The sequence below is a fragment of the Ostrinia nubilalis genome, chromosome 11, assembly GCF_963855985.1.
Source record: "Ostrinia nubilalis chromosome 11, ilOstNubi1.1, whole genome shotgun sequence".
Taxonomy (NCBI): Eukaryota; Metazoa; Arthropoda; class Insecta; order Lepidoptera; family Crambidae; genus Ostrinia; species Ostrinia nubilalis.
The window spans coordinates 4,237,674-4,264,848 of NC_087098.1; the positions used below are offsets into that span (position 1 = coordinate 4,237,674).

Here is a 27,175-nt window from a genome sequence, read left to right on the forward strand (position 1 = left end):
ATTTAGTTTTAGACCATGCTTCTGAGTTGATAACCAAAGAAATCTTGAATTTGCAGTAATTTCCAGTCAAAACGATCACTGATATCGAGACTTCCACATTACTTAAGAAAATTATTAACGTGTCAATTGCACCCTGTATGTACATGTTAATGATGTCTAAAATGAAAATTATCGTGATTACATAAAGTGCCTTTGCACTTTATAATCATGATGAATCTCTAAATGCTACAATTATTTATTGCATATGAGATGACACAGGAAAAGAATTTATATTTTGTAGGAAATCTTTCAGAGTTGATTTAATGACAATTCAGGGTTAGAAAATTAATAAAAACAAAGCCTAGCCCTGTAAACAAACATTTGTATCCTTAAACCTTTATCTGAACTTTATTGTGACGGATATTTTTATATCATTTAATACCAGTTAAAGGGTTTAATTGCTTTCTAAGTGTGCAATTTATATGTATTTAAAATATAGTTTATGTTCGTTGATTGGTGCCCGACTTTAATTTAGAACTAGACGTGTATAACGTTAATTTTATTTACACGGAGGCTTTTTCAATCATACAACGGAATGGGGATAGACCAAATAACATTAAATTACTTAAATACCACTTACGGTATTAATTGCCTATGATTCCTAGCTATTCTCTTAATGAGTTACATAAATACCGCTATAGAGTCATAATAATTGATCCCTAGCTATTGTTTTAATTACATAATTCCTTTCTAATAACATATTTTCGATTTTCCATCAATTTCCTTGTCACTTCAATGCTTTTTCCGACGTCTTCTTAGCAAATACTTGGATTTCGAAACTAAAAAGTTAGCATTGTCCCGACTTCCTTCCTCTAGGCTTGTTTGTTGTCACGGTCGCCACGGGGTATATAACCACCGTAGTCTACGTCACCTCACTCAGAACCTAGACGTGAATCAACATGGTGGGGTTTGTGATCGTCGCTTTGGTTGCCGTGTTTCAGGTAATGATTGGTGTTAGCGCTCATGATTTCGCACGCAATCTATTTTTATTCGTAAATAAGTGTAAACTTAAAAAAGTTCCTGATCGTAACTTTACAACATAATAATATAAAGTACATCTTTCTGCCATTGTACATCACTTTTATGTGCAAAAGCTTAAATAAATAATAATAATATTTAAAAAATGTTATTTATACTAATATTATAAATGCGAAAGTAACTCTGTCTGTCTGTCTCTCTTTCACGCCTAAACCACTGAACCGATTTTAATGAAATTTGGCAGAAAGATAGTTTGAGTCCCAGGAAAGGACATAGGATAGTTTATATCCCGGTTTTTGAAACAGGGACGCTCGCGATATTTTTTTTCTGTGACAGACAAAATTCCATGCGGGCGAAGCCGCGGGCGGAAAGCTAGTGACCTAATAATTTTCTTGCAGACAGAGAATCTATCTCAATGAAATAAAGAATTTTTTTATTTCTATGGACCACATTCCTTTAAAAACTGTCCTGTTAAGTACTGTTCATTGATCTAAATAAAATAAAAACTACTTAAGTACCTAAATAACTACCTATAACTGTTTTAAAATAAGAAAATAATGTTTGAATAGGCTTAGGTACTACGAAACTGTATTTTTATTAATAGAAAATGATTTTATCTCAATAATTTATTCAGGTGATATCATGCCAAGAGCCGCCGCCATTCCTGGCCAATGTGCCAGAACAATGCCGCCGACCTCCAGAAGGAGTGGTAAGTACAAAAACCAATAATAAACAGAAGATAGAGTTCAGCATGGTACGTTCATCTACAAGATGGACGGACGACCTCATTAGGAAGGCGCTGGATGTAGGCCGCTACCCGCTACCAACCGGCCAAATTTAGTTTGGCCGGTTGGAAGAAAATCACTAGGGGAGGCCCATGTTTAACAGTGGACGTCCTGTGGCTGAAATGATGATGATGATGCTTATTGATTACTACTGAACATCCATTTTTTAATCTACTATCCCACTCTAGAATTGATAGTTTGATTAATTAAATATCTTGGTAAAAAACACTTTTTAAATAAATAGTTTTTTATAACTTTTACTTTATGACCTCTCTGATAATAATATGATCAAATATTTTATTGTTATACTTTTTACACTTCAAATGTTTATATTTTATGTTTTGCTTCTTTTAGGACAGACCCCATACGTGTTGCAAGATACCCAGCTTCTTCAAAGACGAGGACCTTCAGGAGTGCGGGTTCAAGAAACTGGAGGATGAGCCGGAGAGGCCTGGACCTCCTCACGGACCCCCAGACGTAAGTTTAAGATAAATTATCTCTTTTAGACTGAGATTCAAAACAAAGATTCAAGATGCCTTGCTGGTTTCGGCCATTTAAAAACTCCAAAAGCCAACTTAGGAGGAGAAAATATTTTATTTTAATGTTTTTTTACATATAATATGACCTAAAATATAACAAGAAAACAGATTTGAGTGTCTGAAAGCTAGACGAGAGCTATCCCTGATTATCAATTATATGATTAAGGTGAGTATAGACTAGAACATTTCTATGTAATGTAACGTTCTTGCGAAACAATACAGGTAAAATTTATGACGTTTTGGTTCGTGACAGGGTGAATGTCTAGTACAGTCACGGAATGAAAAGGCTCTTCAGTTTTCAAATTGATTCCTTCAACGAATCGCGAGCACATATTACCTTTTGAAACTATGTTACAGAATAATCTCAAGTTAGAGAAAATAATCTTTAACTGTTCGTCAGTAAAGTTCATTCCGCGACTGTACATTTCATAGAGCGGCTCGTTGTTCTGTTACAAGTATGGTGATGCAAATAAATATCTATCTATCTAAGTAAATGCTCTAGTCTATACACACCTTTATAGTACTTACTTTGTGAGAACCAGGCATACTTAAAGGCAGGATATTCTCCATGAAGGCTATGATTACATTCCAATAATTTTTATGGCGTCGCCATGACCGCGAGACGAAAATGGTGTCATCATAGACAAACGGACGTCCCCCTATTGTTGTATGTCTTTGCTATGCTTCAACCTTGGGCCGCCTATACAAGCTAACAGATTATTACTTATTCCTTTCAGTTCCAAATAGAGGATAAGTATTTTTATTCCAAATTAAGGATAAGTATTATATTTTTAAGTACAGATAAATTGAGACAAGAACCATTATTTTACTTCCTTACTTTATTTATGGCTACGCAAATGGCATTAGCGATGTTGGCTCTTGTTTATAAAACTAAATTTTAAGTAAAGCAGAGGAATCTATGTGTAATGACATCGTAAAGTTTGTCACCAAATTATTGTTATGGCCAACCTATCTTGTTAAATTGAAATGATACGAGTAGCTTTAAGACCCACGCCCAGAAATCGAACCCCACCCACAGTAATTAACGCCCGTATTCACAAACATTACTATGAGGTCTCACAGTGCGCGTGGACGCACAGGGTGAGTACTAACCAATCACTGAGCTCTATTCGACGCTGTGCGTTTGATTTGCTGCTTCACATATGCAAGCATCGTTTAGGAATACGGGCATAAGCCTTTAGGCCAAGACCAGTAGAGCATTTACTTCTATTATTTATGACAGCTCTGGATCTATTATTTACATAGAAATATACAACAATAGAAGTTATCACGATATTATTATCAATATGTCTCTTTGGAATTCATAGAAAAATGTCAAGGGAATTATATCGTACATGACAATAGGTTCAATATTTACATGTATTTTTATGCTGCATGAATACAATGACAATAGTGTAATGTATTGTCGATAATTATATACCTATTACATAGGAGTAACCTGCGCTGACACTCGTGATAAAATGCATTATTATTTTTGCATTTAGACACGCTTGCATAAATTCATTCACAGCTTTAAATAAATAAAATAGTCTTAATTTGATTACCTATTTATATAATAAACTAGCTTTCCGCCCGCGGCTTCGCCCGCGTGCAATTTTTTCTGTCACAGAAAAGCTTTATCGCGCGGCTATAAACCTCACGGAGCCCGAGACCTTTCCAACGAATGCAAAACCGTGGAAATCGGTTCGTGCGTTCTGGAGTTATAGCGTCAGGAAGGAAAACCGAAAACCCGACTTATTTTTATATAGTATATAGGTTTAGGTAAGCCTTTGTCCAGCAATGGACGTCTTTCGGCTGAAAGGAACGAACAAACGAAGTTTAAATCATCAGTGACTTGAAAATGCTACTTTCGGGTTCTTAAAATATGAGGATGTAAAAATTATTTATGCACAAGCAGTTTCAAATCTTATCAAAATTTGGGGAGCAGTTTTATGGAAAATATTTGTCATAAACCAAAAAAATTAGGAACTTGCATATTCCATTACTAGTTTCGTTTGTTCCCCACAAGATCTTCCTTGAACCATTGTCATAAATATTTAAATGTATGCCCTAAAAAGTCCATTGCGTTTATGAAATAATTCACAAAATGAACATTCACTTACTATTCTTTATGCTTGTCAATTCCAGTGCAGCAAGCAGTTATGCCTCATGAAAAAGTACAACCTCCTCAAGGGCGAGACCGACGTTGACCACGATGCAACCAAAGAATACCTGCAGAAGTGGACGGAATCGAATCCTGAGTGGAAAGAGCCGATGGGCGCTGCCATCGAGCGGTGCATCGGGCAGCCCCTCCCTGGCCCGCCTCACATCTGCGAGGCCAATAAAATGGTCGTCTGCATCAGCTTCCATTTGTTCGGGGTAAGCAGACATCCTTGGAAATCTATGCAACGCCATCTAAATTGTGCAAAATTTGTACAGTGACACTTTACAGTTACATCAGACTAGACTAGACAGTACGAGTATAGCCTAAAGCTTCTGCATGACATGGCATATTTATAGCTACGGCGTTTAACGCCACATTTTTTTTTAACTTATGTTACTCTGATGATTGGTCAGGAGGTATAGCTAGGTATGGTAAAAGAAAAATTTAACTTATATTTTTTTTGTAAATATAACTACATTTTCTACAAACACATGGCACGTAATCACCCAGACTTATACAAAGAGATCTTCATGCACACAATAATGTGCGGTTATGTGCTGGAATTGAACCTTTGCCTTTGGAAACTCATAAGGCACTTACGGAAATCTCGGGTGCATAAAAATTGTATTGATGTAAATGCAGCGTTTGATGCTATTCATTTCATGAAAATTCACACAATTTATATGACACCTGGAACAAAGCTTTCTTAAATCACTCAATTGACTATTTTGATTACAGAAATGCGTGAACTGGTCCGACACAGAAGGCTGCAAGAAACTGAAGGCACACATGGATGAATGCGCTCAGTATTTTCCAAAGCACTAAAATCCTCGTATAAAAATACAACAAAATAGATAGAATTTGTAAATAAAGTGTTACCTACGCGAAAGTTGTATTTTTTTTAATATCAAGTATTTCAAGGACAGGTTAGTTAGTAGGTACCTACTGGAGTTGGAAAAGGGTTATCATAAATCAGATCAGAATAATATCTATACTAAGTAACAAACATATCTGCCCTATAATTTAAATGTGTATGTTAATATAAGTGTAGGGGTCATAATTTTATTTTAATCTGATGTGACAGTCGTTATAAACATTCGTCGAAATACTTACCACGCTTTTTAAATTAAGGTTCACTATTATAACTTAAAGGTCTTTTGTAAAGACAATTCCGATAATAACGAACTTATCCGATTACTTGTTATTTCGTTACCAAAAAATAAATAAGAAGATACCAAATAAGTAGATGATCACAAAAAGAAGGTTCTATAAAATTATGAGATCAAGGAAGTATAAACTAGGTACCTACTAGCTCGATCATCTGATATTTTAGGAAACGTTACCGGCTTATGTAAACTTTATGTGTTATCGTACAGCATTTCCAATATTTATCAAACAGTCGCTGAATTTAACCAAGTCTCAATCGTTAGTGTTGAACGCAGTTGGTAGGTTGGTTAGGAACAAATGGTTTACTTTAAAGATATTCATTTTCTTATAAGAATTTTAGTGCTGGTGAAGTCATTTTCATACGTAAGTTATTAATATACCTATGCTGTTTCTGTGAAGAATACCATATAATATTATTAAAAAACAAGGTTGAGTGATTGATTACATGTTTTAGGTAACCAATGACTTCCTTAGCCCAGACTATGGCCCGGTCCCAGATAGGTGTCACCCAATACCTAATATAATGGTAAGTATCTAATTTCCCTTGCTGTTACATCGTTAACAAAAAAGTCAATGTGTAATGAATTTGGGCTTTAGAACACTAAAAGTATTTTAATTATCAAATTAAATTTTTCAGTACCGTCAGTGCTGCGTCTTCCCACCCTTTTTTAAGAGAGAAATAGCAAAAGAATGTGGTGCAATCTTCAAAGTAAACTTCATCAATAGGAATGCGAAAGTAGCTGGTCTGCTAAGAAGATCTATAACCGGGGTTGGTCTTCTTTTTCAAATCTAAAACTTAATAAAATAAGCCATAGCATTAGTGGTCATTTTATAAACGAATTTTGCCCAACACTTAAACTCATATCAATAAGCTTTTATTTTAATTTTAGCCCATTACATAAATACATGTCTAATTATTCAGCAAATATAAAATATAAATATAACCCTTTTAACACAGTCTTTTTGCAGTGTAAACACTGGACATGTATGTTGAATAAGTACATGTTATTAAGTCCGGATGGGAATTTAGACGACGAGAAATACTTTATGCACCTGGACAAATGGGTAGATTTGAACCCACAGTTTTCGAAGGTCATATTAAACGCCAAGGTCGAGTGCAAGCTGAGATACAGAATGCTTATGCCCCTGGATACGTGCCAGTTCTATCAATTCCAAAGCTGCATCAGAAATTTCGTCACTGTTGTGAGTATGTGAAAATTTGATGTTATGTATGAAAAAATGTGGAGTTATAAAATAGTGATCTTTCATCTATTTTTCAGAACTGCCCGGCTGTTTTACAAACTCCGGAGTGCAAAGAACAAAAAGCTTTCTACGATGAATGCAAAGAATATTTCCAATAAATATATCAAAAAGGTAAAAATAAATTATACTCATTGTTTCGTGAAACGTAGAATTTATTCTATAATATAAACTATAATGACGATGAAATGACATTATACTCTTCAAACACACTACCTATTTACTATTACAATACAAACTATGCAGGCATTCAACAACGATACCATCATTCCTTTGTACACGTTTTGATATGAATTACATGAGTGCGAGCAGCAGCGAACAACTGCAACAGCGTAGACTGGCCGCGCACGATAAATAAAATGTAATACTGTCACGTAAATGCTCATAGACCGACACTCATCACACGCTCCAGTATAACCCCTTATCACTTTCCTTTTAGGATAATTACACTAAACTAGCAGTCTTTTATCTGATATGTTCAAGGCAGGAGCCGCGGATTGTACCGACCCACGTAGAGGATCATCCCGGAGGGATTGTGCCTTACAAAGTAAAGGAACGGCCGATCAAATTTTAATCGAGCTGGTTGAGCGTTTCTCGCTGGCAGACGAGCTTGTCTCGGGCGGAGGTGCAAAGGCAAATGCATAGCTTCACCGACGTCGTGAGGGTCATGGAAAGCTCTCTGGTAGTCTCTTGGCTCGTCCCAGTCAGATGTCCACCTGGAAGACCGACGTCTCGCAACCTTGTCCAAAGATTCGGGATACTCCTCAACATGATGCTGCTCGCCGACGACATCCTCGCCGCAAGTCACAAAAGTTGTCGACTGGATCATATCTGATAGGTACAGATCTTTCGATGGTCCATTCAAGCCGCCCAAATCGGCATGGTCAGCGTCAAATATGTCTTTCAATCCCATTTGCTTCAGAGTCGCTGATACGTTGAATATGGATTTGTGGGAGAATCTTGGGATTTGGAGCTCTAAGCCAATCCGCGGGAGTAATGTGCGAAGTAGGCGATTCCAAGCAGGAGTTGAGGGGTTCGCATCTAAAATGCGTTGTTCAAGGGCTTCAAGGTCTTCGGCGTGAACAACGTTCCCTTGTTGTCCTGGCATGACAAAGAGTGTGCTGACTATGGAGTTGGTGTTTCCTAATGCAGCAGCGGTAGCGTCGAGCACTGGATCGTAGCCAGCCAGGAAGCCGCTTCTGTAAACCACTGCCGGCACAGGCACTAGACGACGCTGGCGAACGTTAGGTGAGACCACGAAGTACATCTCACCATCCCTTCCATCTACTGATGATCCCGTGCAGTCGGTCTGAAAAATATAGAGAAAAAAATAATAAATACTCTTTATTGTACACCACATAAAAAGAAACAGAAAGAAAAGGAACACATAAGGTACAATTAGGCGGTCTTATCGCTATGAAAATAGTTGAAACAATTGAAATCTAAGAAATAGAAACCTTATTAAAATAACAAAAACAAGTAAAATAGTATTTTAAGCAATACAGTGTGAGTCACGTTAAAGTGTACATAATTATGAAAATAGATAAAACTAGACCTATTTTTATCGACAAAAAAGAGGTCAAAAAATTTTTGAGATTTTTTTTAATTTTGTATAGAATTTTTTTTCTTCCAATTAGGTACTTATTGTAAAGAAAACTTAATAACTTTTAAACTAAGCGGTATATCCTGATAAAATAAAAACGGTAATAATGCTAAATAACAGGCGATACTGAAAAAATACATAAAATACCCAGAAAATGCCAACAAATAATAAAAAATGAGACTTTTTGAAAAAAATCTGCTTAAAAATTCGTATTTTTTTGGTTATTTGATAAATTTCTCCAAAAAATGCCCCCATAACAGGTGGTTTTTATTACTTTGTATTATTCTCTATCGTATTATCTTTGTAAAACCAAAAATCGCATGTCTCTATCCCTATCACAACATTTGCTATGATCGTTTGAACAAAGGCCTGCCACAACATTATTCTCCGCTACAGGTAGAGACAATTTTAATTTTAGCTAAAATGCTTATTTTACTTCGAAATCTTTTGTTTTTATTTGAAATCTAACTTGTCTTTATCAAAATTACAAATCTAGAGCCATTTTCAGTTTCGTTGTCAACGAAGCGTTGAATGGCGCGCCCGGAGAGGCTTAGTACACTTTAACGTGACTCACACTGTATAAGAAATTCAAAGCATATAAGCTAGAACTTTCTAAATTGGCTATTGTTCATGGTTATCTTATTAATTTTAAATAAATTTTTAGTACAAAATTTAAAAAACTACTCGGTATTTTTTTTTTAATGAACCAAATTGGGAATTGAACCCAAATTAGTTTGTTGTCGACACTTAAAATACTTTTTCCAAGGTAAAATGCAAAATAATATTTACCTGGAAGATATTTGTAGAGAAGGCGGCTAGTGGTGGATACATAGTGATCGAATTTGATTTCATGTATTCTGCTATCTTGCCCCATGTGTATCTCTTAACCAGTAAATTAGTCCTTCTTCTGATTATATCACTGATCAATTTGAAGTTTATTTCCTCAACATGTCCATTGTAAAACTGCTGTGCTCGTTCCTTGTAGAAAGTTAATATTTTTCCTTTACTTCTGTCACTGTAAAGTTCTCTGATGAAAGCGGAAATTATGACGCCTGACTCAGGTGTAGTTTGAATTGAGTCTGAAATATTCTTCAATGTGAAATGTGGGTTAAACGTAACCATGTCATCAAGTTTGAGTATATCATTCATCTCTCCCGAAGTAGCTCCTCTAGCACCCATAAACATCATGGCCAGCATAGATGTTATGGAATATGGGGATAGAACAAAACTCCTTCGTTTATCTATGGTTTCTACTATAGCATTCCAGTACCGGAAAGCCAATTCGTTACATAATTCAGTAAATTTAGCTATATCTTCTTCTAAATCTTTTGTGGTTACTTCTAAGCCCTGATTCTCATTTGAAAAATCTAAAACAATATCCTTATTTGAGTTATCAGCCGAATTCAGACTTCCATGTTTATGTTTGTCTTTAGGTATTTCATTAGATTTTGGCGGAGACACGGTTGAAATAAGTTTCCATGAGTTGTTACGTTCGTTAGCCAATTCTTTGTCATCAATATTTACTTTCTGGATTTTCTTTTTGAAATCATCTATTTTAGGTGAAAATTCAGGAACTTTATCAATAATTTCTTCTTTGACCACTGGTTTCTGTATATTAGTATCAGTTGTCACCTCAATGGACTTAGTTGTAGTCGCTTTAACTTCTGAGTCTGCGAAAGGTGTGGAAATTTCCACATCATTTGCTTCATTGGCGTCTTCTTTTATGATTGTCGCTTTTTTGGTATCCGAAACAGGAATATCATTAGTTTTGTCTGAAATCAGGGCTACCACGCTATCTTTCGGTACATCTTTCTTTACGTTATTATCATTAGAAACTGATATTTGTACATAATTATTATTATTTTCAACGGAAGTTGTTTTTTCTGTTACTTCCAAGTTTTGGATTTTTGTTGTAGATGCGCTTTCGTTTTCTTTTTTTACTTCAGCATTGCTTTCAATTTCCTTATCATCAGTAACTTTAATGACCTCTGGTATGTCATTCTCTGTTTTCTCTTTTTCTTCCGTCTTTACTTGAACTTCTTGTGGAGATTCCGTAGTAGTTTTTGCAGAAGAAGCATTTTCTATTATTGTACTAGATGGTATCTTTTCTGTGGTGGTAGTTTCAATTGTCTCTTCAGTTGTCGTCGCCTTAGTTTTATTGATGTCAAATGTCTCCTTACTCGAATCAACAATAGTTTGTGGAGTTTCAAATACAACTTGAGAGAGCAAATCACCCATAGATTCTGATAAAATGGGATCAATGGTAGAAATGTCTGGAACTACTGTTGTAACTTTATTGAATTTCGGAGTAGTATAAGCATTAGAATCATCGGTTTTTAAGATTTCTTCCACCTTTGTTATGTCTTCTTCCTGTGGTATCTTTTCTTCCTCTTTTGTTATTTTTTCTTTGTCATCATGAGGATCTAAAGTAGAAATTTTTACAAAATTGTCAGTGCCAGTATCTGAAATATTTGTTGGTTTAATGTCAGACTCATTATCATTAGGAATTTCCATCTCATAACTTTCCTTACTTTCTAAATTCATTTCATTTAACTTTGTGGTATCTAACATATTGCTAACAGTAGGCAATGGCATATAACTACCACCTAAGTCTGAAGCTATTTGGCTAAAACTTTGCGCTACATCGAACATGGGGAGGATTGGATCGTTAATGTTATAGTTTTCAAATACATCAAGAGCTGGTTTGTCTTCTGTATTTAATGTCTGAGAGTTATCGAGTGATATGAACTCAGTTGATGTTGCGGTGGTCGATGGTGAAACCGATTGAGTCGTGAGTGTAGTAGTATTTATTTTATCCGGCTCTTGACTTTCTGTAGTGGGCGTATCAACGTTTTTATTGGTCGTTGGTGGCCTGTAAGTTGTTATTATAGGCTGCATCTCAGATGATGATTGAATCTTGGCCGTTGTTGTGGTAGTTGCAAATCTTTTTGTAGTACTTGTAAAGATTGTTGTTGGTTCAGTGGTTTTTACAGAACTTGGAGATGTTTTTTCCTTAACATAAGACGCGGTTGAAATAGGAATGTATGTACTAATTTTTTCATAATGCACAGTAGATTTTTCAGTATCGGGTGCTTCAGTGACGTCATTGGTTAAAACCTGAATGTTATTTGAGTTGATTTCATTTGTCTTCAATGTTGTTGATGACGTTGGTTGTACCTTTGTAGTTGAAGGTCTAACTGTAGTTATTTTAGGTGTGATTCTTACTATCTTGGCAGTAGTTGTCGAAGGTTTGGGTGTCGTACTGATAGTTTCAAGTGGTGTACTAGAAGTAGTAACTGGTAATTTTGTAGTCACACGCGGCTTAATGGTAGTAGTTGTAGTAGTGGTGGTACGAGGTTTGCTTGTAGTTGTGATACGAGGCTTACTAGTCGAAGTTGTAGTAATACGAGGCTTGCTAGTTGAACTAGTTGTGATGCGTGGCTTCGATGACGTAGACGGCACAGAGCGCCTGGTTGTACTTGCGATTTCTGAAACAGTTGTCGGTTCAGTCGTTGTTGGCTTTGGCGTTGTTGTAGTAGTTGTCGTTGACCGTCGGGTTGTTGTTGGCTTTTGCGTTGTTGTTGTTGTTGTTGTCGTAGTTGTAGGTTTAGGAGTTGTTGTTGTTGTTGTAGTAGTTGTTGGTTTACGAGTGGTTGTTGTAGTTGTTGTTGGCTTGCGAGTAGTTGTAGTCGTGGTTGTTGGTCTACGAGTGGTAGTTGTCGTAGTAGTTGTTGTTGCCTTACGAGTGGTGGTTGTTGGCTTACGAGTTGTGGTTGTTGTTGTTGGTCTACGTGTAGTTGTCGTCGTTGTAGTAGTAGTAGTTGTAGTTGGTGCTGGAGTCTTTTCTTCTTCAAGTGGTGCCTTATCCGTGACAAAATCTCCATCAACCGTTGTGGAGCTACTAATAATCTCATTGTTACCTTCTTTGCTTAAATTAGTGTCATCGACTTCGGAGTTAGAGTGATTAAAGTCTAGAGTTTCTGTTTCAGGGTTAGAAATACTAGTAGATGTTTTATCAGGGACAATATCCAGACCAGTATTACCGAAGATCGATGGCAAGATCAAGCTCCAAGAATCCGATACATCAGGGGTGTCCAAAGTAGGCTGGAACATGGGATCCTTTTTGTGAGCTTCCATTTGTTCTTTCAACACATTCTGCACATTCGTGACGACACTGTGGAGTACAGTATACGGTGGTTGACTGAAATTGAAGGTTGGTGGTGGTTGATTATCATTGGCTAGTGTGACCAGGCCTTCCGTTTCTTCTCCTGCTGCGACGATTGCTTGTATCTCTTCTAGGGTCATCAGCCGTTTCACGAGTTCTCCGGATTCATCAAAAGTGTAGAATTCATATCTGTCTGGTGTCAGTAGGGTGATAGGGCTTCCGACAGTAGCTGGAACGTTTGATGGTGGAGGTAGAGTGTTGCCCACAGCATCTACCACGATCGGTTGCTTCTTGGCCCTGAAATGTATAAAAATTGAGATAAGGTAATTAATACTTTGAACCCTTGATAAAACTAAACTATCATCAACGATTTAAACTAAACAATTGTTAATAAGACAGTTTTAAGAAATCTATGAAGTTATAATTGTATCAGTTTGACTTAAAAGCTTTTGGGATTATTGGACTAAGAGCCAGTAAACGCCAGACCTACATTATTTTGTCTATGCGTGCTCCTAACGTTGGACCATTATGAAGTTTGGATCTCTTGGCTTTGGCAGCTACCCTAAATAAAATAATTGTCCGGTAAGCGGTTGATGTTGAAAATTTCAAGTTTGATAATTACCTGCTTTCATCCTGAGCTGCCCAGGCGCAGGAGACAACGAAAAGGAGACACCACGCCTGCATCTTGACTACCCATGCACTCGTGATGACCTGAAACTGAGAAAAAAAAATTTAGAATACATTACTGAAAATATCATTTCATTTTAAATACACCGGGACATTGAAGCTAAATCGATCAGTTATTTAAGATGGTATTCAATGTGTTATTTCATTTATTCATTTATTGATTTTTAAATAGTTATTTCTGAAAAAACATAAATAAGGTGCCTAAAAATTTATTTCTTCCATTTCGACTAATGAAATCAAAACTGAACTGAACTTAATCTAAATTGCTATCTACAATAAACAATTCTAATAAGCTCACAATTATCACCAGCTCAGCGTTATTATTATTTTTTTCAGATCAAAAACTTCAATGGCAAAAAATACCATAACAGTTTCTAAAAAATATTTAGCCAGTTAAATGTGCTCGTTAATTCTCTTCGTCACGGTATTCCCCTCATCTAAAGCTCTTAATTGAGTAACGCAACATAACATTTCTTATGTAATTACGGCGAATAAAATTCTGCACTATACAACGGCGCCTCAAAATCAAGTTTAAAGAGCCCATTAAAATTAATAAGCTGGCAAATTTTGTTAACTACATCGTTAACTGGCTAATGTTAACTGAGATATGTTAATAAGTTCACAAGCGCAAATAAAATGGAGTTAGTAAACCAGTTCCACAAGTAAGCGCACGGTCATTGTCGCGTAATCAGAAACCTGTTACGGTGAACGACATCTTAACGCGATACTATTGCTTTGTTTGTTTACTATTGCTCGTTTTATAGCTGTTACTTCGGGTTTTTGGGTTCCAAACTTTCGATGTACATTGTTTGTTTTGTGGCGAACAGTTTTTATAGCCGATATTTCTTTGACCTCACAGTTCCGTTGTGTTTGACAAGATGTTTGGCGGTAAGTGGGACACCTGCCGGGCTGACGAGTTTATGGGGTCACTAAACTTTGCATGTGATATATGAGTTATGTAAGGCTCATCTTTTTCGTACTTAATCAATAAGTCAAGATCTAAAGATATTGCAAAAATTTTAACACAGAAATCTATTCCGAATTCGATGTCATTTGTGAATTTTCGGGGACATAAAGTCCAACTAGTTTGACACTGAAATTATGAAATACCGTTACCACGACCCAAGTGTATCTTACTGTAGGTTCTTAGAATACGATTTTAGCTATGACTCTACCCAAAAAATATTCCACCAAATTGACGTGTACGAGTATTTAGAAGACAATGTCGTGAACACTAGCTTCTAATACATCTTGCTTTTATTACAAAAACGAAATAAAATAACACTTTATATCACTCAAAAGCTTAGTATAAACTCTGTTCATGTTATTACTAACCTATCACGTACACCATATTACTTACAATTATAATGTTTTATTCAATATTTTTCCATTTATATGAAGCTTATTGTTGTAGTTCCCGTAACACAGTCGGCTTCATCTTATTTCCAAATGCAGCCATAACTAATGCATCTTTAATTGCGTAACAGTACAATAGTACAGTAGGCGAAATATCTAATGGTATCATCAATTTATTGTTGCAAAACTAGGCCTAACTGAAGTCATTACTAACCTTGCGTATATGATGACTTGATTGCAGTACTGTACCGCCACTTAATACGCAGTGAACCTCTCTACCTAACAGTTAGTCTGAGATCAAAATAAAGCAAACATTGCTTTGAAATCATCTATTTATAGTATTTAGTAATAGTAACCCGATTCCGTCGTTAATAGAGCTTCTCGTAGCTACGTTGTTCTCGTTTCGACCAGCTATCATTTAATTTTTATAACAACAATGTATTAGATCTAGATTAAAGTAATTGCTGTGCTAATATTTTGATTAAGCTACTCAATACTCATCCGGCTTTCCTCGGAAATTGATACAAGTAAGACATCGCAATTTCGCACGCTCAGCGACCATATCATAATACTTTTGCAGACAAGTATAAATTAATGGAAAACATCAACGTCTTGTTCATCTTAAAGGTAAATTTTCTTTGCTCTAGAGGTCTTCTAACCTAAATCAAAGCTCATTACCATACACGTCAAGTAGGACTTACTTAAGTATAAGTGCGTAATTACGCTGGGGCATAGACATCTCCCGATGATTGATGGCATCCGTCGCATGGCAACTGATGGCTATTACCATAAAATCACCAACGCTGTCACACGTTCTAGAAAATCCACGTCGGATAGCAAAATGATGCGACTTCAAATCTGCCTATACCAAGCTCACAAACACCTTCAATTCATCTCAATCAATTAACGGTAGCAATAGGTAATACCCACGTTTTAAGTAAAACTGACGAAAAGCAATGAAAACGTAACAATCAATTAATTTTACAAATAACCAATTAATAACAACATACTTCCACCATCATCCAACCAAGTGTATCACTTTCCAAGAAATGCACGCGAAGACGTGTTACGCATCATCAGATCAGAAAAGTGTGTTTTTTGGATTAATGGTCATCTAGGTATCTAAGACTTGCCTTCGACACTAAGCTAAGAGAAGGTGCTAATTGGAGCAAAAAGTCTTCAGCCTGCCGCAGGTTGCTTAGTTGGTTTTGTTATTTTCTCACTGAAATCAAAGGCAGACTAAGGTACAAGCCATGCTGCCTTATTGATGGAGCTGTCATATCAAAGTTAAACTCTAAGAACCAAAAATAATCGAAAAGACTATCCCGCACTGATGCATTGATAAAAACATGGCTGCCTCAATTTTTTAGAACATTCCTTTTCTATCCGCTATTGCTGTTCCGAGAGTACGTATGTACTAAACGTTACTCTGAAATATTGGTAATTAGAAATTTATTTTTCTTGCCCTTGTTTTACCGTCGGGAAAATACATAAAATTACTTACTCCGTCTTTCCTTTTCCCCTGGACGCTGTCATTAACGGTGTTAAGTTTAATTATAAGAGTTAATAAGGGCGAGGTTACCGTGAAAGCGGGTAACCACGTTCACATCGTTTATCAAGATTATTCCTGCCTTTAATTGAGATATTCTCAACAAAATACCGTATAAGGAAGTACAATATTAACCTTATTTGCTATAGTGACAGTCTAGTAATTATATAATTTAATTTGATCTTGTTGTTTCAACAGTTTTCACCGACAGATCAAGTGCAGTCCCCCTTTAATCACCTATCTTAAAAATCAGAATGGTTAATTAGCTTATTTAGAGATTTTTAGCCTTTACTTACTGAAAAGAAAAGATGCTACAGTAAAATATGCACCCAAAAATATCAATGTTTACAAAGATAAATTCGATTAATAATATACTCTATGGTCTATTCTATAACATAATGTTGCCGGTAGATAAGTAAATAACAATAAACACCAAAGTAATAGTACTCGTATATCAGCCACCTTACATAAAACTGGACCAAAAAATGCAAAGATCCACTATTGTACTTCCTTAACAATGGGAACCTGTGTGGTGAGCACATGACGTCTCTATGAGACAAACATACAGAAACACCACGGTCCGGCGCCCTCCCACAATCGCTGCTACCGTTAGACCAAAGAAATTTAAGGTTCATCTTCAAATGTGGCGGGTAGCAACAGATATAAGAAAATAAATTCTATCGAAAAAAACCATAGAAAACCTATTTAAAATTGAAATCACACATCGATACCACAACTATTATAGTAGCATAGTACGCAAGTCGTTTGCTAATTCAAATGACAACATAATTACAATATCAGTAAATGCAAAACTTACTTACAATCCCTAATGCTAGAGTCAGGCAACTGCACTTAAATTCTCTTTTTTTTCTCAATAATAACTTTTCTAATCCCACAACTGTTTCCCATCACTACAACTCCTGTGTCAGGATCTACAGCTTACCCGCCGATTAAAACCAATCAGTCTAATTTTCTTGTCTTTAGCTGACAGTCATGGAATCCGCAACGAATTAAATCAAAAGAAAATTCACATTTTAAAAGTTAAAACTGTTGCAACTCCTCCATACTAAAAAAAATAGTTCATTACCCAACAAAAGTGTCACAAACCGAAATATTCATTTGTAACGCCATTAAAATGTCTGTCATTCCATCCGCTGCGCGTGAGCACGCGAGCCTGCGACATTGACACTCGTTATGTAACCCGTAAGTGGAGCGTATTGCGCCAGTGATTGTAATGTCATAATGATGACACTTGACTAATGAGTCGACGGCTAATTAGTTACTGTCTCATTGATTGCACTCTGGGAAATAATCTATAGTACAGTCAGCGTGATACCCAAACTGGCCCACCTAGTGGACTACCTAGTGGGTCACCTAGGTGGACCAACGATCTGGTGAAGGTCACAGGAGGTGCCTGGATGCGAGCGGCGCAGGACCGGTCTTTGTGGAAATCCTTGGGGGAGGCCTTTGTCCAGCAGTGGACGTCTTTCGGCTGAAACGAACGAACCCAAAGTGGCAAAAAGTTGTCAACCTATACTTATTCCAATAGTAACATAGACGTGGTGCGAACTTTTTGGTCACTTTGGGTGTCGGGAACTATTTGACGTTCACTGTACTAATAGCTGAAGAGTTTGTTTTCAACTAATGGTCTAGTTTGAAAAAATACTTATTTTGTGTCCGATAGTCCATCAAGTGCATTTATCAAGGAAGGTTATATTACATCACGCGCTACGCCCATCACGGTTGATAAAGTTGAAGAAATATTCAAACGATTTTCACGCGTACAGAATCGCGGGCACACACAGCTTAAAATAAAAGATGAACTAATATACATGCAAGCTTAAAAGCGCTGCTATATGCTCTGTTGTTATATACCCTGTATATTAATTAACGTTTTAAAGGCTACAAGTAGAGTCCCTAATTACCTCACAACGTTATTAAAAGCTTAATTAATAGAAGGTAGGCATACAATATTCTTGCCCTTAAAGTGAAAAATTAGAATTACTCCCGTAATGACAATAACTTGCTCTTCAGTTTCCTTGGTTTAAATTACTTCGTAATTTACCTTTTGCTATTAACTCACAAGTCGACATAAAATTACATCATGTAAATCAAACATATTTTATGGAGTTCAAAGGTTTATAATAGAGATGAAACGGATAGTTGTTTGGCCGGATACCGGATACCGGATATCCGGCGAGCTGCTAGGCCGGATAGCCGGATATCCGGCGGCCGGATAGTTGTCCCATTGTCATGTTGCATGTCGTAACGAGTTTAGCGCGGCACAGGTGCTTTGAACGCGATCAGTGGGTCTAGTAGACTAGACAAGTCACACTTTTCGAAAATCGAATTCGTTCGAATAGAATGTCAGATTTTGCCACTCGTCTAAGGGGCAGATCAATGAGGGTTTTCGCGAATGAAAGATCCGCTAGATGGCGGGACGTGGATGTGGGGTCTGACCATGAAGCTACAGATAAAAATGGAGGCCACACTCCGAATACCTACTTGAAGCACAAACTAAGTATCACTATCTCGCTCTCTGTGGGCAGACTCGCTCTTTCTAAATAAACAAAAAATATAAAATTGCTCAAATTCAATGAAACCAATGTAAAATCTTTATTTCTTGACATAGGTATCATTAAAAATGATAAGTGTAATTACTGGTAAAACGTTTTAGGAAGAAATTACTGTAAAAAATGTGAAAAATGTTTACAATGATCCAATGTCGGAAATCACGAAATAAACACTTACGCGTGGAATCTTATGTTACTTCCAGGACACCACTTACTACCGCAACCACGCACTACAAAATTTTGCACCAATTCTTGTGATAAAACAATGATTATTTCCTGTAAACAATCTCAAACGAAATTAACTGCTTAATAAACAAAATAGTAAACAACCGCCATGATGGGCCGGATTGGGCCGATGTTGCCACATGGTACCGATCACCCAGGAATTGGGATTGTAATTCCCTGATTCGCCAACACATTAAGCCTAAATGGCCGACAATTTTGTGATTTTTTATTTAACTAGGTAATCTTAGTTTCAAATATTAATTATTTATTTGTTTAACTTCTGATTTGGTTAGTGAATTGGCTATTTCGAAGAATTTACAAGGAGATTTAAATCAGAAGATAGCAATACTACAGTTCACACTAAAAAGAGAGGTAGGGCCGCAGAGAGCGAGATAGATATAAGTAGGTATTTGACTCAAGTTTTTGTTCCAACTCTGCCCTCCATTTTTATCTTTAGCTTCATGGGTCTGACTGCTGCGTGATTGGTGGATTTTGACATATCTGTCAATGTCATGTCAAAAATAACCAATCATGCAGCATCGCGTCTACGTATTGCCATCTTCATCATCGTAATTTTCATTCGCGAAAATTCCGCCAGATGTTTCGCCAGAAAATTCGCCTCATTTGGGCGATTTCGGTTGCCATCGTGAGTATGTGATTGAACAGCGAAAATTCAATTAGTTTACTTGCTGCGTAATCTGACTGAACTGCATTATACAGGGTGATTTTGAAATCGTTGGCATTCTTTTTAAAATAAGACTTCTCATGATTCCCCAAATATGAGTCATATCAAATGAATTAAAATTTCAATATTTGAAATCTTGTACAGACGACAGCACATCAATCTTCATATTGTGGCATCTTATTTCAATGTATTAAGTGTTATTTTGCAACAAAATGTATATAGGATGATGTGTTGTTGACTGTACAATAGTTTTAAATTATTTTTAAGAGCACACTAATACAAATACATAGTTAAAATAATGACAAAAAATCTCATTGGATTTGTCTCATATTTGGGGAATGCACTATGTAGTTATCATGAGTAGTCTTATATTAAAAGGATGCCAACGATTTCAAAGTCACCCTGTATGTCATCATACCATCCGGGGAAAAAAATGATCGCCTATTTTATTTGGCAATATTTCGACATTAAAATATATTCACTATTTATGTATTCGTCATTAGAGTGAATAGCCCAGAAAAGAAATTAGTTTTTTGAAAGGCCTTAATATGGCTTTTTTGTAACTTTTTGGACTTTAGATAAAAACCGTCATTATTATAAGCCATTTTATTGATATTTAACTCAAAGATTAATGTGTTTCATTTTATTATAGGAAATTTTCGTAGTTTTTTAATATCCGGTATCCGGCCGGATAGTGAGCTACTATCCGGTATCCGGCCGGATAGTAAATTTAGGCCGGATATCCGGCCTACCGGATAGTTGCCGGATATCCGTTTCATCTCTAGTTTATAACCTTTTAATTTGATTTAAAGGTGATTCTTAGGTTTAATTGAACAAAGTCAATCAAATTCAAAGGGTTCATTGGATAAATTCATTTGTTTTGGTATAACTTTATGCGCATGCAACTCTACATTATGAGGGAACTGGGAACCTATTTTATTCCTATACCTAACATTTTTTTATTATTATTCGTGGGACGTCCACCTACAAGGTGGACCGACGACATCGTAAAGGTAGCAGGGAAGCGCTGGACGCAGGCCGCTACCAATCGATCAACATGGAAAGCATTGGGGGAGGCCTATGTTCAGCAGTGGACTTCCTATGGCTGAAATGATGATGATGATGATGATGACGAACATTATTTTAAACTGTTACAACAAAATAAATATTATGTAGTAATCAAAACAGCTAAATTTCACAATACTAGTATCCTTTAATTTAAATATTTACAGCAGGAACTAGCAAATGTATCAAGCTCAGATTCCCACTGAGTTACTCGGATTGAATATTTTACAGCTGTACCTGGCATAAAGTACAGTTGCAACCGCAACGAGGTGGGTACGATTTTGTTAGGGTTGGTACAGTCAGTCGCAAAAATAGTAATCTTAGCCAAAAATGTTGTTTATTCATTATTAATAGATGCAATTTATGATGATATGCAGTGCATAACATTTTAAACTCATCATCTCAGCCATAGGACGTTCACTGCTGAACATAGGCCTCCCCCAATGATTTCCATAATGAAAAGTTGGTAGCCTGCATCCAGCGCCTTCCTGCTACCTTTATGAGGTCATCGGTCCACCTTCACCACCACATTCAATTCCATCATACAAAATTAGATCGTATTGTTGTTAATTCAAAGTTCAATTACATAAATAGACTTGAGATAACCGCCAGTCACATAATGGATTAACTAACCCATGATCGGGCACATTGTGATCACAGCCTTATGCCCACTTCAAAAGGGGCCGTCAATCAGGCGCTATACAATATGCATTAAGAACTGTCTGCCGTTGCCTCGAAATACTTCGGATTCATGATACAGCCTTTGCTTGGTTGTTTTCAATTTCAGTCACTCTTCATTTAAATCGGTTTTCATTGAGTTGTTTTTGTTACGGCTTAATTCAATATTATGCTTGTAACATAGAGATATTTTAGATGTTAGTCGGTGCGATTGGTTTGTTACGTTTTCTCGCTTTTTGGTATATAATGTGTATTTCTTTTTTGTTCTTGTTCTGTGTATGGTGTACAATAGTGTTTTATTATTATTATTAAAGATAGCGACTTTTAACATAAAAACTTTTGACATAAAAAGTTTCATAAGACAATTGGAAACAGAAAATATGATACATTAATGGATGGAAGATATTGCCTCTCAAATAGATATACGAGTACTTACTCGTATATTGTATCCGTGTTATAAAACGTATTAAATACGAATCTACATACAAGAAAACCTAGAAGCATGTCATGTGATTAGTCTTCAACAACAAAAATCACAGTCCCGAATCTTGTTTGAGCTTCGAGTTAGGAGTTACGAGTCTATCTATATTCATTTTTTTAAAACTCGATTGTATTTTGTTTCACAATCACTTTCTTTTAAACCACACGTCAAATCAACGCCATAAAGGCGAAATAACAATGGTAGGCCAGTAGAATTAAACACAAAAATTGATTAAATCGGAAATAATTCCTACAAAAGATTTTTTTGCTTTAATGGCTTCATTGGTTGCCCATTAAGACTCTCCTAAGTTTTCGACTTCGACGGAGTTGTGCTTAAGTGGTGGGGGCCCCGAAAGCGGCGTTTTTTCGGTTTTCCGGTTATACCGCGTAAAGGACTTACCCTATCGAAAAGTGGTCTTCATGACGGTTAAAGGGCACTTAATCCTGCATTGAATAAGACCAAATTCATATGTTTTGGACAAACCGTTCTCGCGCTAAAGTTCGGCAAAGTAGAAAATATACGTATATTTAATTACCCTCTCCACGTCCAATGGCTTGTTACCCACATGCTTCCAAGCCTTGTAAAGGGTCGCCTTAATCAGTGTAACCCTAACAAGGCTCACGAGTTTGATTCGCTTATCCTTGTTCGTCCCAGCCGTTCCTTAACTGCGGTTGCTGCACCTCTTCCTGACACTCTCCTGAACGACTCTGTGTTACCTAATGTGGCTGCCTCTCTTCCTTGTACCCTCCTGTACGATTGCATTGCTTAGTTATATGCCTGGTCCAAGGTTCGACGCCACAAAATCAACTTTGTACGCGTGAAAATAGTTTAAATACTATTTTCCGTGCTTGCAACATTTTTCTTTACTGCTTCGCCTCTATTAGTCGTAGAGTGATTGTATATATCCTATCATCATCATCAATGTATGAGCTATTCAACACAAAAATAATGATTTCAATCAAACTAGTAATTCTTAAGATTAGCGCGTTCAAACAAACAAACAAAAAACTCTTCAGCGTTTTAATATGAACTTGTTGTTGTTGATTTTTGGCGTCGAACCTTAGACCAGCCATACAGCTAGGCAACGTAGTCATGCAGGAGGATACAAGGAAGAGGGGCAGCCACAGTAGGTAACACAGAGTCGTTCAGGTGAGTGCCAGGAAGAGGTGCAGCAACCGCAGTTAAGGAACGGCTGGGACGAACAAGGATAGGCGCATCAAGCTCGTAAGCCTTGATAGGGTTACACTGGTTGAGGTGGCACTTTTCAAGACTTGGAAGCCTGTGGGTAACAAACCATTGGACGTGGAGAGGGTCATTAATTATACGTATATTTTCTACTTTGCCGAGCATTAGCTCGAGAACGGTTTGTCCAAAACATATGAATTTGGTCTTATTCAATGCAGGATTAAGTGCCCTTCAACCGTTATGAAGACCACTTTTTGATAGGGTAAGTCCTTTACGCGGTATAACCGGAAAACCGAAAAAATGCCTCTTTCGGGGGCCCCCACCACTTAAGCACAACTCCGTCGAAGTCGAAAACTTAGGAGAGTCTTAATGGGCAACCAATGAAGCCATTAAAACAATAAAATCTTTTGTAGGAATTATTTCCGATTTAAAAGCTAATTCTACTGGACTATGGCTGATTATGCGTAAAAGAGTCGAAAAGGCGAACGTTTTGTCGATTTGCAAAAGATTCCTGAAGAAAGCTGTCGTGAGCAATTTCCTTTATATTGCTTGATCTACTATCTTTCCGTGGCTTGCCCGGGATAAACTGAAGTGCGAGAGATAAAGAAATCGTTTTGTTTTTACTACAATACGTGTAAAATAAATCACTGAAACGTTTTTAAGAGTGCCTCAATTTGATCAATTATTTTTAAATGGTTTCAGATGTCGATCTAAGTTTTAAGAAGATGAATGATATTTAAAATGTGGATGAATATCAATAATAATCGAAGAATATTGAAAATAGGAGTATTTGCTACCCATATTTAGGGCCTGTTAAACGAGAATGAGTCTATAACGGAATGAAATTACTCTACAGCGAAATTATTAAATTAGATTCCACATTATTAACGCCCATGATTATCATTAATTAGGTAGGTATTAACTGAAGATTTACATAAATACATTTCAATTTAACCCGTATGCAAGTAATTAATATCATTAGTAAGATAGTCAGTATAGTCACTCTCCCTTTTGTCTACAAGTTCAATACAAGGGCACGTAGAGTCTCATAAAAAGTCGTCGTTTGGTTAATTCGCATAAAATTTCACTTCCATTTACCCGTTTTATTATTAAATTTATCTTTCATGTAGATTCTTGTGTAAAGTTCGAATTACAGCCGCGTAACGAAGTTTAATGTTGAACTAAATTCTAAGTTACCCGCAACTTTATAGATAATCTACAATTTAGCTCTTTTCAGAATGTAGGTAGCTTATAATTGCTTCAACAACTTACTGTTCATTTTAAATTTATTAGTTCCTATTAGAGATTTAGTGGATCCGTTAAAATCCGGCGATTATCAGCTTTAAAAGTATTAAATTTATCTCAATCTTCACAAAACAACAATGAAATAAAAACTAATTAGAGCGTTCATTGATTGATTGCAGATCCTTTACTTTATTAAGGTGGGTATTGTAAGCATAATATACATTTTAAGTTGTTCCTACAATCATTACTAAGTACAGCTGTGTGGTGACTTATAGCCATATATTTCTTCCACGATTATTATGATTCAGTTAGGTAACTAACGTTAAGTTGTGTTTTTATTTTAAATGCCAGCCATTACAACATCTTAGACCATATTAGTAATATTTAAATATTATCTTTACTTACTATCTTAATCAATAGACACATTAGTCTTGTTAATTACGAGATAAAATCAATGCATCGTCTCCTTTCACAAATTAACCCAATTCATTTTTTTTTAGCTTTTGATGTATCCTGCAACAATCGCGGTTTAATAATGACAAAAACTTAGACATTATCAAACATTGAATTGACAATTTCATATTTTAACAAACTGATCATCATCATCATCATCGTTTCAGCCATAGGACGTCCACTGTTGAACATAGGCCTCCCCTACCGCTTTTCACGTTGATCGATTGGTAGCGGCCTGCGTCCAGCGCTTCCCTGCTACCTTTACGATGTCGTCGGTCCACCTTGTAGGTGGACGTCCCACGCTGCGCTGCCAAGCGTGGCGAGTACTGGCAATTCCCCCAAATGGAATACACAACAAACTGATATTAACGAGAAATAGAAAAAAAATAAAAACCTACGTAAAACATTTTTTGGACACCAGGTGTACAAAAATAACCATTTCTTGCAAGCTTAATTGCTCGTAATTCCAAAACGAGAAAGTCACAATAAAGTTTTTATTATTATAAAAAGTCTTGTCATGTTAAGAAATTAACAAAAGACAAATACTTGATACACGCATAGACTTGTAAGATTCATAGGAGAATACCTATTAGTGCTTTGTTAGATAGCTTGGTTAGTACCTATTTTGGTTACAAGATGACACAACAAATGCATTCTTTTATGCCATCATTATCGTCTGCTTGCCCTAGATTCGTTTATCTCAAATCTATAACAATGATTTACGATTTAAGCAACACTCGAAGATCGTTACGTCACTCGTTAAAATGGCGGCGGGTCTGAAGTGACAGGTCGGTTATGCAAAAGTGAAGAGATTATTAGATTATATTGGATACAAAACTATTCGTGTGACATGCAACTAGTTCGGTTCCGGAACTTAATCATTGGTGTGGGAAACACACAGCTACAGGCAGCATAGGTAGAGCAAAGAAATAGGACACATGAAATAAATAAGCTAACCTAGCATAAACGAGAGGTACTAGGATTACTAATTTGTGATAGAAACAGTATGAAACAATCAGTATCTTTATCGGTAAGCAACAAGAGCTTTACAGCTCTTACATTTTAGAATTATTTAAATACTTTATTTTTAATGTTTTTACCTATTTTTATTGCAATAACTGAGTGTTATCAGTGTCAAGTATTTTTAGCTCTCATGTAATGTAGTAGGTAAAAAGATTTTGATGTTATTTAGCAGTGTATTGTTTCATTTACCTATACATACGCACGTACACTGGCACATTTTACTATTTTCCGGTTTAAACAGAAAAAGTAAAATGTTACCTTCACTTGTTTTTTACTTGTCAACTGTTGCTAAACATAAAAAAATTGCAATAAGGACTAGGCAAAAAACAAAACAGCAAGCAATATTCCACGACGTGTTACACACATTATAGCGGTACGTCAAATTGTGACAGGTCAATATGTGCTAAGTTCACGTTTTATGTATGGGAACCTACAACGGTGTCAAGTTTATGCCTTCGCGAGTACAAGAAAGTCGTAATGTGTTAATTGTTGCGAGGCCGTGAGAAGAGAGATGGGGAATGCAAATTGTTTTCGATTATTTAAAATAATTAAATGAACGATACATGGAAATAATGCTTTTCAGTTCAAAACAGCTGACTTAACAGGGACTTCCTATCATATAAATCCTTATCCTAATACAAAAATCCTTGCCATAAAAAGTATTTTCAGCCTCTTACCCTTGTCCCTTACCAGAAATTTTACATGAAATTTCGAAAACTAATTTGAATAAATTCAAATTAGTCGAACCGTTATAACGTTTTGCGTTTAACAACAGATTTAGCGATCCATTATTAATATGGACAGTAAGTCCCAATGTACAATTTTGTTGCGATACAGCGTCCATTAAAAAGATATAATAAGACGAAGAAGTGTTTAAGGCTGGGTTGCACCATCTTACTATGACTGTAACAAACGTCAAAAATCTGTGAAACTCTATACAAAAATCACTGGTTAACGTTATAGTTACAGTCAAAGTTTGGTGGTGCAACTCAGCCTAAGGAACGATGAACCTAAACAAACTTTTTATTAATACGATAAGCTTTACAACTTCAGAACTTCACCAAAAAGTAGAACTTGTACTAACTACAAACGGAATCGGTAAACTCTAAGGGACTGACCACTCATTAACTAGTTCTCGTTGGAAAGGTCCAACAATAACACCTGAACAATCCAGCCTTAGACTTTCCCAGCCTACAGCAGAAGGATATGGCCCGACAAGTAGAGCCAGCACAAACTGCATTTCAAACTGTCAATTTTTTTTATGTGATAG

The 27,175-nt window shown here is 36.3% G+C and overlaps 3 protein-coding genes across 3 annotated transcripts in view; 2 read left to right on the forward strand and 1 right to left on the reverse strand.

Moving 5' to 3' along the window:
• The first annotated feature begins 870 nt into the window (after nt 1-870).
• Nucleotides 871-5,394, forward strand: LOC135076147 (uncharacterized). Its single transcript, XM_063970617.1, has 5 exons — nt 871-980; nt 1,652-1,726; nt 2,157-2,279; nt 4,490-4,720; nt 5,244-5,394. Exons 1-5 carry the CDS (start codon nt 939-941, stop codon nt 5,328-5,330), a joined length of 558 nt encoding a protein of 185 aa, XP_063826687.1. The 5' UTR covers nt 871-938; the 3' UTR covers nt 5,331-5,394.
• Nucleotides 5,395-5,936: 542 nt separating this feature from the next.
• Nucleotides 5,937-7,067, forward strand: LOC135076146 (uncharacterized). The gene is made up of 5 exons (XM_063970616.1): nt 5,937-6,035; nt 6,127-6,198; nt 6,310-6,441; nt 6,642-6,875; nt 6,953-7,067. Exons 1-5 carry the CDS (start codon nt 5,970-5,972, stop codon nt 7,031-7,033), a joined length of 585 nt encoding a protein of 194 aa, XP_063826686.1. The 5' UTR covers nt 5,937-5,969; the 3' UTR covers nt 7,034-7,067.
• Nucleotides 7,067-27,175, reverse strand: part of LOC135076104 (mucin-2) — a 94,061-nt gene continuing 73,952 nt past the window's right edge. Inside the window, exons 2-4 of the mRNA XM_063970561.1 lie at nt 13,323-13,417; nt 9,325-12,997; nt 7,067-8,241 (exon numbers count right to left, since the gene is read on the reverse strand). Coding sequence (XP_063826631.1) covers nt 7,411-8,241; nt 9,325-12,997; nt 13,323-13,384 — 4,566 coding nt within the window. The 5' untranslated portion in view covers nt 13,385-13,417 and the 3' untranslated portion in view covers nt 7,067-7,410. The remainder of the gene's footprint in view (nt 8,242-9,324; nt 12,998-13,322; nt 13,418-27,175) is intronic.